The following is a 12,035-nucleotide window of genomic DNA, read 5'->3' as shown; positions in this document are numbered from 1 at the left end:
TCAGGACACTAATTTGGATTCTTCAGGGACCTTGATTCTAGGATATGAGGTGCTCTGTTCAATAAGCCTTCTAAAAACACTGAAAAAAAACATATTAATTAATAATTTTGCATTTTAATTCACAAACTCTTTGGAGTTTGGTTAACATGAGTCACTTTTTATAGATTACCCCCAACTCTCAGACTGGACCTAGACCAGGGGTGGGCAAACTTTTTTGGCAAAGAAACAGATAGTATGTATTTCAAGCTTAGCAGGCCAAAGAGTCTTGAAATAGTCTCATACAGATGTGTCATGACTAGTCAATCTACCACTTTTGGACAAAGCAGTCATAATCAAAACATAAACACAACTGTGTTCCAATAAAACTTTCCAAAAACAGGCAATGTTCAGAGTTGGCCTGGCTTATCCCAGTCCGTCAACCCCCAGTCTAGATGAAATACTTAAAAAAACAAAAAGTTAATCCATCATTTGAGACAATACCTCCTCCATATATAGGCTGAAAGCTGAACTAAAAGTTGTCAAACCAAAATCCCACACAGCACTGTTCACATAAAATTTTGGGGTACTTCCATTAAGTGTATGAATCCTATCCCCCATGTTGACTGGCTCTGAGCCCTCCCTTCAAACTCCCAGGTTCCATAAAAAATTCAACTATTAATATTCTTATTTCAATATTTCAACTATGTCTCATTTCAAGATACAGCAATTGTCTTCTATTTTGCTAATGAAAATAAAGAGACTGAAGAGTTGCTTAAAATGCAGATTCCATGGCTCCAACTCAGACCTACTGCATCAAAAATATTTGATGAACTGAACTCAGACATTTTTCTAAGTTCGAAAAGATGTGCTGCACAGGTTGAAAATTACTAAATTTAGCCAAAAATGTGATCAATGGAGAATGTATCAGATTCTACTGTAATCATGAAACGAATCAATTTGTAGGCTGGAAACCTAAGGGGAACAACCTACGTTTTTAAAAACCTCCCTGAGGGTTTATTATGCACTATTTGAAAAACACTACCATGGAAGAGGCATTACACCCTTAGCCTCTGGCTACTTCTCCTTAATGGTCTTGGACTCACTATATAATATACTGGATAGCTACAATGGAACTACTCTGACAAAGAAACATAACTGAATCAAATTACTGCCCTAGCATATAATATACATTTATTTCCAGGTTTATTATGCACATGTGTTTAAACATCCAGGGCTATTCCCACCTACTCAAACAAAAGTAAAAATTCTTCAGTATCAATTCATGTATGTGTTTTGAAACAGATCTGAAGGGCTGTTCTTTTATTCACTAAAAAACAAACATTAATATTTACATCAAGTACAAACTTTTTAAAAAAACAAAAACAAAAACAAAAAAAAACCTCCTGAAGTTTTAAAATAAAACAGCAGCCTATATAAACACTGCCCCAATTTACCTAAACAAAGTATTTTATAACTACTTGATGCATCTGCTAAAGCTAGAATGAGATTTAGATGTTCTTATAAAACTATCATTTTTCCAAAGAAAGCAAAGCTTACTCTAAGAAACTGCATTAAAAAAATTCTAATTAAAATCTCCACTTTACTCCAATGCAAATTGAATCCACAGATAAAGACTGGTATACTGCAGCACTAAAATGTTTAAACTACTTCATCTATAGTAAGTGGAGCAACTTAACAAAAATTAAAAAAAAAATCACAAAAATTCGTAAGAGATAATCTCATACATTTTTACACTAACACTGTAACTTACTGTGATGTGTCCAAAAGTTTTAAAATTGTGGTAAATAGAAAATTTCAACCCAATAAGTACTATCAAGAAAATGGTTTGGTATTACACTCTACAGTATGGTAAAAGTAAAGATAAACTTAAATGTATTTAAAACATAGCATAAAAATATATACATTGTTATGGCTGTCAAAAATACATTATGCTACTAGTGAAAATTAACGTGTTTTATTTATAATTACCAGAGCTATCAAAGAGCCTGACTTCTAAGAAATAAGGTATGAAATAAAATGACTTCTAGTTGATGAGGTGCTGACATATCCTTAAAACACTTAAAAATATATCCATGTCATTAAATTATGATAAAGTTGAAGGCTAACAAAGAAAAACATGACCAGACATGATGTATGTTTTCCTTCGTATTTTATTACATTTAAAAAAATTATTTTTCAAGACACAAAATATGGAAATCAGTTCTTATTTTCTACTTCAAAGTCCATACTACTATTTGTGTCAGAATATTCCTCATAGGAATATTAGAAAGAAATGAGAGGTGGCATCTTAAACCAAGTAAATCTGCTTTATACTAATTACTCTTACTATTTGGGCAAGCTGAACACTTACCATTTGATTCCTCCCTTTAAACTGAACAGTGAAAAAAGAGAAAGCACACAAGAGGGCCTAATTTCAAAGCTTTTAAAAACAAAAACAAACATTAAATTTAACAATTTTTTCCAAAGACAGTTTTAAAGTAAATGAAGAATAACTGATACAACAATTACCTCAATGTTTCTTCTATTAACACAAAAACAGTCAAGACCTATAAAGAACTTTTGTTAACATTTCTTTAGTGCTTGATTAGCTTATATTAACAAGCATTATGAAGCTAGGAACCAAATAAAACTGATACCAAAATGATGAAAAACTTTTGTCTATCCATAATTTCTAATATCAAAAAACCTAAAAATCTGGCAAAGACTATATTTCCCCTAAAAATTTAATTCCTTTGTTACATACTATTTTAAGTATTGTTCCTCTTCAGAAAATTAAGAATATAGTAACTTTGTGGCCTAACAAGAATATTAATTAAAAAACAGAAACACAAACAGAAAACAAAAAAATCTAGCACCAACTCTCCAGCCCAGGGTTCAGCAAACTTCTTCTGTACAGGGTCAGAATAAGTATCTTGTGTTTTTTGAGTCACGGATACTCTAATATTCTTTTATTTTCCTTATCCATCAACTCTCTAAAACGTAAACACCATTCTTAGCTCTGTGGTAGAGTGGTAGAAACTGGGCACTGGTCCTAGGCTATAGTTTGCTGACTTCTGCTCCAGCCAAATTAATCTTATGATGCTTCAAATATACAACTTATACTTTAACTACCTGAAAACAAAGATATCTTAGTATTAAAATATAACATCTACATTTTCTAAGAGTATAATCTGGTGAAACAATAAATGATCTATTTTTGAAATGCTTTAATAAACCCACCATGAATATTTTAAATATGTAATTCATTTATTTTCAAAGTTCATCAGTAATTTGTAAAATTCTACCCACCAAAAAATTAATTTTAAACATGCAAATGTTTTAAAATTAAAACAAGAATTTGCAGTATTTCAATTTTAAATTATAGCAACATTTCCAAATAATTTTTGAATAGAAAAGTAAAATTAAAATCTGTCCTTCATTAATTATACCTATATTAAATGCCACTGAACAAATATAAAAAACACTGGTATGTTTTTAAAAAATTTCTATGAAATAATTTCAAAGAATAAAAAGTCTACAAACAAATTTATGATATAGCCAACTTAAATGTAACAGGAGAATACATTTTACTTAATCATTTATTTTTAGTCCCCTAAATTATTTATGTATATGACATTACAAATAGCTACACATATGCTCCAAGAATGCAAAATTTATGCCAAAAAAAATAGTAAGAAAGCTAATTCCACCAAATCTGACTATAAGCAAACACTTCAGGAAAAGAAAATGTTCAGGTACATAAAAGGACAAGGAAGAATTTCCTAATCCTCAATGGAACAAAATAAAGTTTTCCTAGGAAATGTATTATATGTGGTTTACATCTGGATTATACTTGAAAATAAAAACTTAGTCACTAGTTTTCAAAATATGGACCAAAAAACTTTAATTCAACATAGTTTTATAACATCATAAAATATCCTCACATTGATAAATCCAACAGATTATGTTCACATTTAACAACCAAAAGACCTAAGACCACATTTAAAATACGTCATAAGCAAAGACTATGTATCCAAGTAGGAAAAGAGAATTCCAAAATGATGCTAGAAATGCTAGAAATTAGTAGAAAATGTGCAATGCTTGAAAACTCAACTAACTTGGTAATGGAATTTAAAAATCAATTAAATTAAACCTTTAGTGTAACTTATAAATAGTAAGAAACCTCTCTAATGGAATTTAAATGCCACATAATTTTTAGTCAAAGGATATTTACTTGATGTAACCAAGATAAAAATTTCTTGTTATTATACAAGTTAGGATGCATTTTACTGTGTGTATTCTTTTTTAGAAAAGAAGTTTAAAATTTTTCTAGGGACAGAAGAATGGGGGCAGAAGGTCAGCAAAAGAGTCAGTGACTTGAATTAATACTTTTAGCCTCAGAAACTATTAAAGAATGACTTCTGAATAGCTAGGGAAGAAAACACCAGTAAATATTTTTCAGAATAATGACTGTTAAAATGGCATTCATCTAAGGTGAATAGTAAGACTTGTTAGTTCACATTAAGAACATGGGGATTTTAACTATCTGAAGTATCCTTGTTTGCCCTACCATTTTGCCTTCCCAAAAAAACCTGAGTAAGACCAAATCTTCAGAGCTCCAATTTAAAAAAACTCAGGGATAGAGAAACTTGTTAAACATCACTGCAAGGATAAATTCAACAAAATCCAGGATGTGAGAAACAACAAGGGTCTGTTTCTTTAAAAATTAAGTAAAAAATTTAAAAGGTGAAGAAAAAACCTTCAGACTAAAACACTGGATTTGTCAGCCAATTTGAACCAGTTGTAAACAAAATAAAAACCTTTATAAAACCTGGGCAAATGTGGGCTTTTACTAGTTAATATTAAAGAAGTGACAATTTTTAAGATATGACAAAGATATTTTTAAAAAGAGTCCTTAATTTCTAGGGATACATACTGAAACACATATTAATAAAACCATGTAAAGTCAGGGATTTAATAAAAAATAATTCAGGAAGGGTGGGTAGATTAAAAGATCAGCTATGTAGCGATAACTGTCATGGTTGGGTGATGAGAACATACTGGCCTACATTTGTATTTGTCTAGTATCCTCCAATATAAGGAATTTTTATTTATGTCATTCCATTAAGTTTATTTATTTAAATCATCTTTATGCCCAATGTGGGGTTTGAACTCAGGACCCCAAGACCAAGAGCTTCATGCTCTTCTGAGCCAGCCAAATGCCCCTAAAGAATTTTTATTATCAATAAATGTTGAAATTCAATCAAGTAGAGATGACAGATTTACCAAGAGTTCTAATTTAGAACCATATATTAAAAAAAGATAAAAATTTAAAAAATTTAACATCCTTTTTATAAAACATTAATAGTATCTTCAGAAACTACTTGTAAGTTATTGCCTGTAAGAGGTTAAGAAAATCATTAGTTTAACATAAACAAGACAAATTCGTAAAGATTTAAAAATATATAAACAAATATCCAAAGAATTCTAAATATGCCTTGTCCACCTGACAATATAAAATAATTTCAGTTAACTAGTATTTTACTTACATTTTCCATATAATTTGGCTTAAAGCCCTCTTGTTGTCGCCTCAGTTCCTCCTGTTCTCTGTGTCGGATCATTTCTTCCTCACGGCGTCGATGCTCTTCCTCATGTCTGAAAGATTTTCAAATAAAAATTTCAGCAGAGTTGACATGTAAGCTACGATCAGGTATTTTATTCAAGGTTAAACAAAATCATTTAACGAGTTACTTGATACAAAATCTGTAAATGATAACTGACTTACTATATTTACTTTCCTTCTTCTAGTTTGCTCTAAGCCTTTAATAAATCAAATAACCCAAAGAAATAAAATAACTAGAATAAATTAAAAAACAGAGTAATAACATGTAACTAAGATGGTTAATATATTTATAGTCAAGAAATCAGGAGTCCAAGAGCTCAAACATGCATTCTATTACTGTATAAAGAGAAAAGCCTGGGATCTATTGCTAGCATAATAGAGTTCTTAAAGGCACTCAGAACCAATCCTGATAGAGACCACTACAAAGAACAAAACTGCCTAGTCAAAAAAATCTTTGTGTGTCAAAGGAACCTTTAACAAACCCTCTCTCCCCCATTTTATCAACCCACTGAGGAAAACTTCTGGAACAGGTGTCAGCCTACCATCTGTTGTTTTAAATTAAGTTTTAGAAGACAATCATTTACTTAATGTCTATAGCTACCTTTGGGCCAGAGCAGTACTGAGTAGTTGAGACAAAGACCGTATGACCTGCAAAACCTAAAATATTTACTATTTAGCCCTTAGCCCTTTCCCAGAAAAAGTATGCCAACCTCAGCCTTATAGGTATGTGGGAGAAAAAAATATTGAACTATATGTGTTCAGAATTACAAATAAGTTAGTAATTAGTTATGACTAAGAGAAAAAAAACCTACAAAATAATACCGAATAGACTCACATTATATTGGCATTTATGTCAATGCAAATTCAAGTATATATATCCTCTACTCAAAAAACAATTTCAAGAGTGAAGACTATATAATACTGATGTCCTCTCATTGTCTCACTTTCTACATTGCTTTTTTAAGTACCTTCCTACACTAAGACTCGAATTTCAAGATACTGTTGTTTCCTGTAGAATGCGTCCCCAAAACCAACTCCATGAACTTGAGGGGGAAAAAAAAAAAAAGGTGGTATTTCCCACAGACAACAGAAAACCCAGCTGTTAGAGGAGTTTGGGTCAGATCGCAAAACAAAAATGTTCCTAAGGGATTTTAAGCAAAATCTAGACTATTTTGAGATTTTTCTCTAAGTCCCCAATACATATTTCTATTCAGATAAACTGAATTTCAAATAAAGTGGGTAATCTACTTCTTAGACATTAACACACTCATAAATTTTATGGTTAAGAAAATATTTTCATATTCACACAGCTGAAAACATACATACATAGAGGTAAAAAAAAAATCCTCCATCCAAAAACTCCACTACAACGTATGTTTTGAAACTGATTTTTCCTGATTTCAAAAAGGGTCCATATACAATTATTATATTATTAACAGGATCTGGGACAGCACCCAGCAATCAAACACACTGGTATTTCTGCAGTAAGATGAACATTCACTTTTCTGAAAATAATAAAGGTCTGACAAGACCCCAACATAAACACAGGTCAGGTTTATCATCAAATAGGCTCCTGTCAGATCCTGCCACTAAATGATACATGAAAAAGCTTTTGGTTTTCAAAGTTTTTTTGGTTTCAGAATTACAACAACAAACTTATTCAGGGATAACTTAAGACATGTATTAGAATTTTAAATGGGCAAGTCCATTTCCAATAAACTAAAAAGAAATATCTACATAAACGTGCAAGCATATATGTATACATAGATACACACTGTGGCATTAAAGATAAGAAATTGAAGACATGATCAATTATAAATGGGAAATAAGTATGGCTCATTGATGCCAAGAACACAAAACAACTGTTACAAAGGCACATTTGCATTTACTAAAACAAAATAGTATCTAAAATATAGCTGTCACAGAAAAAAGCAAGTAAAAAACCAGCATTCCTATTACTGATTTTAAAAATCACCTGTATGAGCACAGAGGGGGATAGAAAAAGTTTACATCATACTGGGAATAATCTGAGAAACAGGACCATTTACTTTACATATATATCATTGAGTTTTGTTTTATATTTGTATTGCCACAAAATTAAAAAAAAAAAACGAATGAAGTATTTTAAACAAAATTTGTAATGTACTTCTCCCATTGTTAAAGCAACTTTTTTTTTAATAAAACGTGAGAACAGATTTACAAATCAGGAGTAAAAAGGTAAAATCATTTAAAAGTTATTTTTTTCCTTCCAGTCCTCTGTCCATAAATTCAAGAATTTCTATTTTGTTTTTAAATAAGTTGATGCCACACTAACAATTCTATAATCAGAACTTACAGATAATATTCACATATTCCCTATCTTATATATATACACACACACACACACACACACACACTTTTAATTTTTTCTATTTCACAAGATGCTTTAATGAATATTTTTATATGTATATTTAATGTCTCTTCAGGTGAAGGATAATTTCCTAGATAAAATTTACAAATGGAACTAAAAAAGTATAACAAATTTTAACATCCTTTATGTTATAACTAATTGGAAATAGATAAAACCTCAATTTTACAATTTAATTTGAACCCACTAATTATTTTCAGGTCTCATATATTTTTCTAGGATTTTGATCTAGAAAGTAAGCTATGATATAACTAATGGATAACAACGTCCTGCTACTCTTTGTTTTAGCACTATGCTCTCCACACCTATTCAAGGACTCAGAACAGAAGATATTTATAACAAATGGCATAAAATGAGCAGAAGGGTGGTAAGAGAATGAAGAAATAAATGAACTATTAAGTGGTCAAGTCACAGCTTGAACTAGCTCATCATCCCTTGTCCTAGTATTCCTTCACTGCCACAGCCTCTGAAAAATTAAGTGACCTAACAAGAAACCTATTAATTTATTTGTAGCACTGAAAGGAAAACTGGAAACCTGAATACTCCAAATAAATTATTTCTCTCAAAATATACTTTCTTAAGCCAGTTTTGTCGATGTTCTAAGGACAAACAAAAAAGCAGAGTCCACACTCCTGGCTTATTAACAATTAAAGCAGTCCTGTACAGCAGTAGCCTCAGTCAGCTATATTTCTTCAGTTTAACTGCTATAATTTTATTTGCTTTGTCTTGCAAGTACAGGATATATTTGACAATTATTAGTGTAAGTTCCTAGACACATTTGGTCTTTCTTGGTCTTTCATCAACTTGACTTTCTTTTTTTCCTAGTGGCAGATAGGTTTCATTGAGCTGGGCTGGGGCAGAACAGAATCCTCACCCACAGCAGGTGGTAGAGGTGAGGTTGAAAATAAAGTGTGATTTGTGCTAGAATCACACGTTTTGGCTATGCTGAGAGCCAAGGGCCTGGTTAGCTGGGAGGTGCAAAGTCTGACTTTTCCGTTGATTATATCTGCAGGAGCAGCGGGAAAGGCAAAAAGCCTGACTTTCCTGCTGGTTGCATCTGCAGGAGGAAGCCGAGGGGAGGCAAGGAGTCCAGAAACTAGATTCATGGAGCATAGGGAGGAAGTCCAGTCTGCTGGTTACCATATTCAATCTGCTTTTTTAAGTACAAGGCACCACAAGGCTGAAAAACCTCTGTCTGGGTGGGCTGAAAGTGGCCGGGCACAGCCTCATGTAAAACTTTTCTTGAGCTACAAGAAAAGCTCGTGGCTTCTCTTCCTATAGGACCAAAAACTTCTCCTACAACTTCAGGATATGTTCCTTGTTCTCCTCTAGTGACATTCTCTTTCAACTCCTTTTTCTTCCTTCTCTGCTACTCTTCCTCAACTTCTGTTCTATCATCTTGGACACCACTCCTTCCTCCAGCAGACCACATTCCTAGCTCCATCATGTGCCACTGCAAAACCCAGGCGATGGCACTGAAAAGCTTGGGGGCATTCCAGGAATGCACGCATGGTGCTGTTGGGGTACTTGGGCTATGGGAGCCCTGCTCTGTCACTGACTGCTAGAACTTGTACTAGACCTGTGGGGAGCAGTTTCTCAGGGTGTACCATGCCCAGCTGAGGCAGAAGCCCACCCAGGTGGTGCCATGGTCAGGTGTCTAGCACTTGCCACCCTGACTTCCTAGCCTTGCAGGAGAGGTCTACCATGTACACAGAGCCAGGCCACGGTCTCCAGCCTGGGTGCGCAAAACAACTTCCTCCCCACTCCCCTCAGAGTGAACTTGACACTTTTTTAAAGAGAACTGATAATTTTGTACAATGTCATTAATCAGGATTCATGTTATATTTCCTCATGGACTAGCCTGAGGTTATAAATTTTTTGCCAAAAACTCCCACAGAAATGACAATGTATCTCTCTGACTGAATTGTATCAAGCAGTTCCTGGTACCGATGTCTTACTACAGGTGATATGAACCTTAATACATGGTAATGGTGCTGTCTATCGCTTCTCCACTTTACATTTACTGTTTTTCCATTTGTAACTAATACAAATGAGTATTCAAGTTGTGTTTCTCAAGTTTCAGGAGAAACTTGAACATTGGTCAGTAAATCTTGTCTGTAACTTTTTATTATTTATGTCTGTAACTAATTATTACTATAGTGTTTGTCCCACTGGTGATTTTTCTCTCATTCCTTCCATACTGATTAACTGGAATTCTACTATAAAAAGAGTTGTTCATTCTCTTCCATTTATTTATTCATTGAATTATTTACTTCTATCAGTATGGATTCATGGTTATATGCTTTATTCTACAGTTTAAAATCTAATACTATAATTTTTTATTTTGTTGCTGAAACTGTTCCAACTTTGGCCATTTAGGAGCACCTTCAATTTGCCTCCTGTGTAGTTTCAGTATGCCCCATTTTTATGAGTACAGGCCTACTTTGCTTTATTCGGTTTTGCTTTACTGTGCACTACAGATACAGTGAGGTTTTTTTGTTGGGTTTTTTTTTGTTTTGTTTTGTTTTTTACAAATTGAGGGTTTGGGGCAACTCTTCATCAAGCAAGTCTATTGGCCCCATTTTTTCCAAAAGCATTTGTTCACTTTGTGAGTCTCTGTATCACATTTTGGTAGATAATTATCACAATATTTCATTATTATTATTATATTTGTAATAGTGATGTGTGATCTTTGATGTTGCTTACTACTGTCATTGTTTTGAGACACCACAAACCATACCCATATTAAGACCAAACATTATCAATAAATACTATGTGTGTTCTAACTGCTCCATTAACAAGCTGTTCCCCCATCTCTCTCCCTCTCATCTGTCTCCTTCTCAGTGGGCCTCCCTACTCCCCGGGACACAACAATATGGAAATTACGCTGATGCCTAGACCTAGAATGGTCTGAGTGTTCAAGGGAAGAGCTACATGTCTCTCACTTTAAATCAAAAGCCAGAAACGGTTAAGCTTAGGGAGGAAGTCTTTCCCAAAGCCAAAAAAGGCCAAAAGTTGGGGCCTCCTACAGCAAACAGTTAGCTAAGCTATGAATGCAAATGAAAAGTTCTTCAGGGAAACTGAAAGCGCCACTCCAGTGAACATACAAATGATAAGAAAACAAAACAGCCTTTTTGTTGAAATGGAGGACTTTTAAGTAGTTGCATAGAAGATCAAACCAGCCACAATACTTCCTTAAGCCAAGACCTAATCCAGACCAAGGCCCTAATGCTATTCAATTGTAAAAAGATGAAAAAAGTGAGGAAGCTGCAGGAAAAGGTCTGAAGCTAGCAGAGATCCAGAAGCTGCCATCAAGTTATCCAGAAGATCTAGCTTAGATAATTAATGAAAGTGGGTATACTAAACAACAGATTTTCAGTGTAGATTAAATAACCTTATACTAGAAGAAGATGCCATCTAGGACATTCATAGCCATAGAGGAGAGGTCAATGCCTGGATTCAAAAGATAGGCTGATTGTCTTAATGCTGTTTGTGGTGACCTGAAGATGAAGCCAATGCTCACCGACCATTCTGAAAATCCTAGGGCCCTTAAGAATTACGCTCAATCCACTCTGCCTGTGCTCTATACATAGAACAACAAAGCCTGGATGACAGCACATCTACTTACAATGTGGTTTACTGAGTATTTTAAGCCCACCGCTGACATCTACTGATCAGGAAAAAAGATCCCTTTCAAAATATTGCTGCTCACTGACAATGCGCCTGGTCACCCAAGAGGTCTGATGATAACAGACAACAAGATTAATGCTGGTTTCATGCCTGCTGACACAACATCCATCCTGCAGCCCACAGATCAAGGAGCAAATGCAACTTTCAAGTCTTATTATTTAATAAATACATATTATAAATGTATAAATACATTTCATAAGGCTATAGCTGCTGTAGACAATGATTCCTCTGATGGACCTGGGCAAAGTAAAATGAAAAACTTCTAGAAAGGATTCACCATTCTAGATGCCATTAAGAACATCTGTGTTTCACAGGAAGAGGTCTATCAACATTAAC

General features: G+C 33.6%; 1 protein-coding gene across 1 annotated transcript in view; it reads right to left on the bottom strand.

Moving 5' to 3' along the window:
- The window catches only part of LOC111159878 (paraspeckle component 1), a 71,537-nt gene that overhangs the window by 19,107 nt on the left and 40,395 nt on the right, over positions 1 to 12,035 (bottom strand). The window contains exon 6 of the mRNA XM_022522530.1: positions 5,529 to 5,634. Within this exon, the coding sequence (XP_022378238.1) occupies positions 5,529 to 5,634 (106 nt within the window). The remainder of the gene's footprint in view (positions 1 to 5,528; positions 5,635 to 12,035) is intronic.

The sequence above is a fragment of the Enhydra lutris genome, unplaced genomic scaffold, assembly GCF_002288905.1.
Source record: "Enhydra lutris kenyoni isolate GAN:26980312 unplaced genomic scaffold, ASM228890v2 scaffoldscaffold71, whole genome shotgun sequence".
NCBI classification, from domain to species: Eukaryota; Metazoa; Chordata; class Mammalia; order Carnivora; family Mustelidae; genus Enhydra; species Enhydra lutris.
This window is presented reverse-complemented; position numbering and strand designations above follow the sequence as displayed.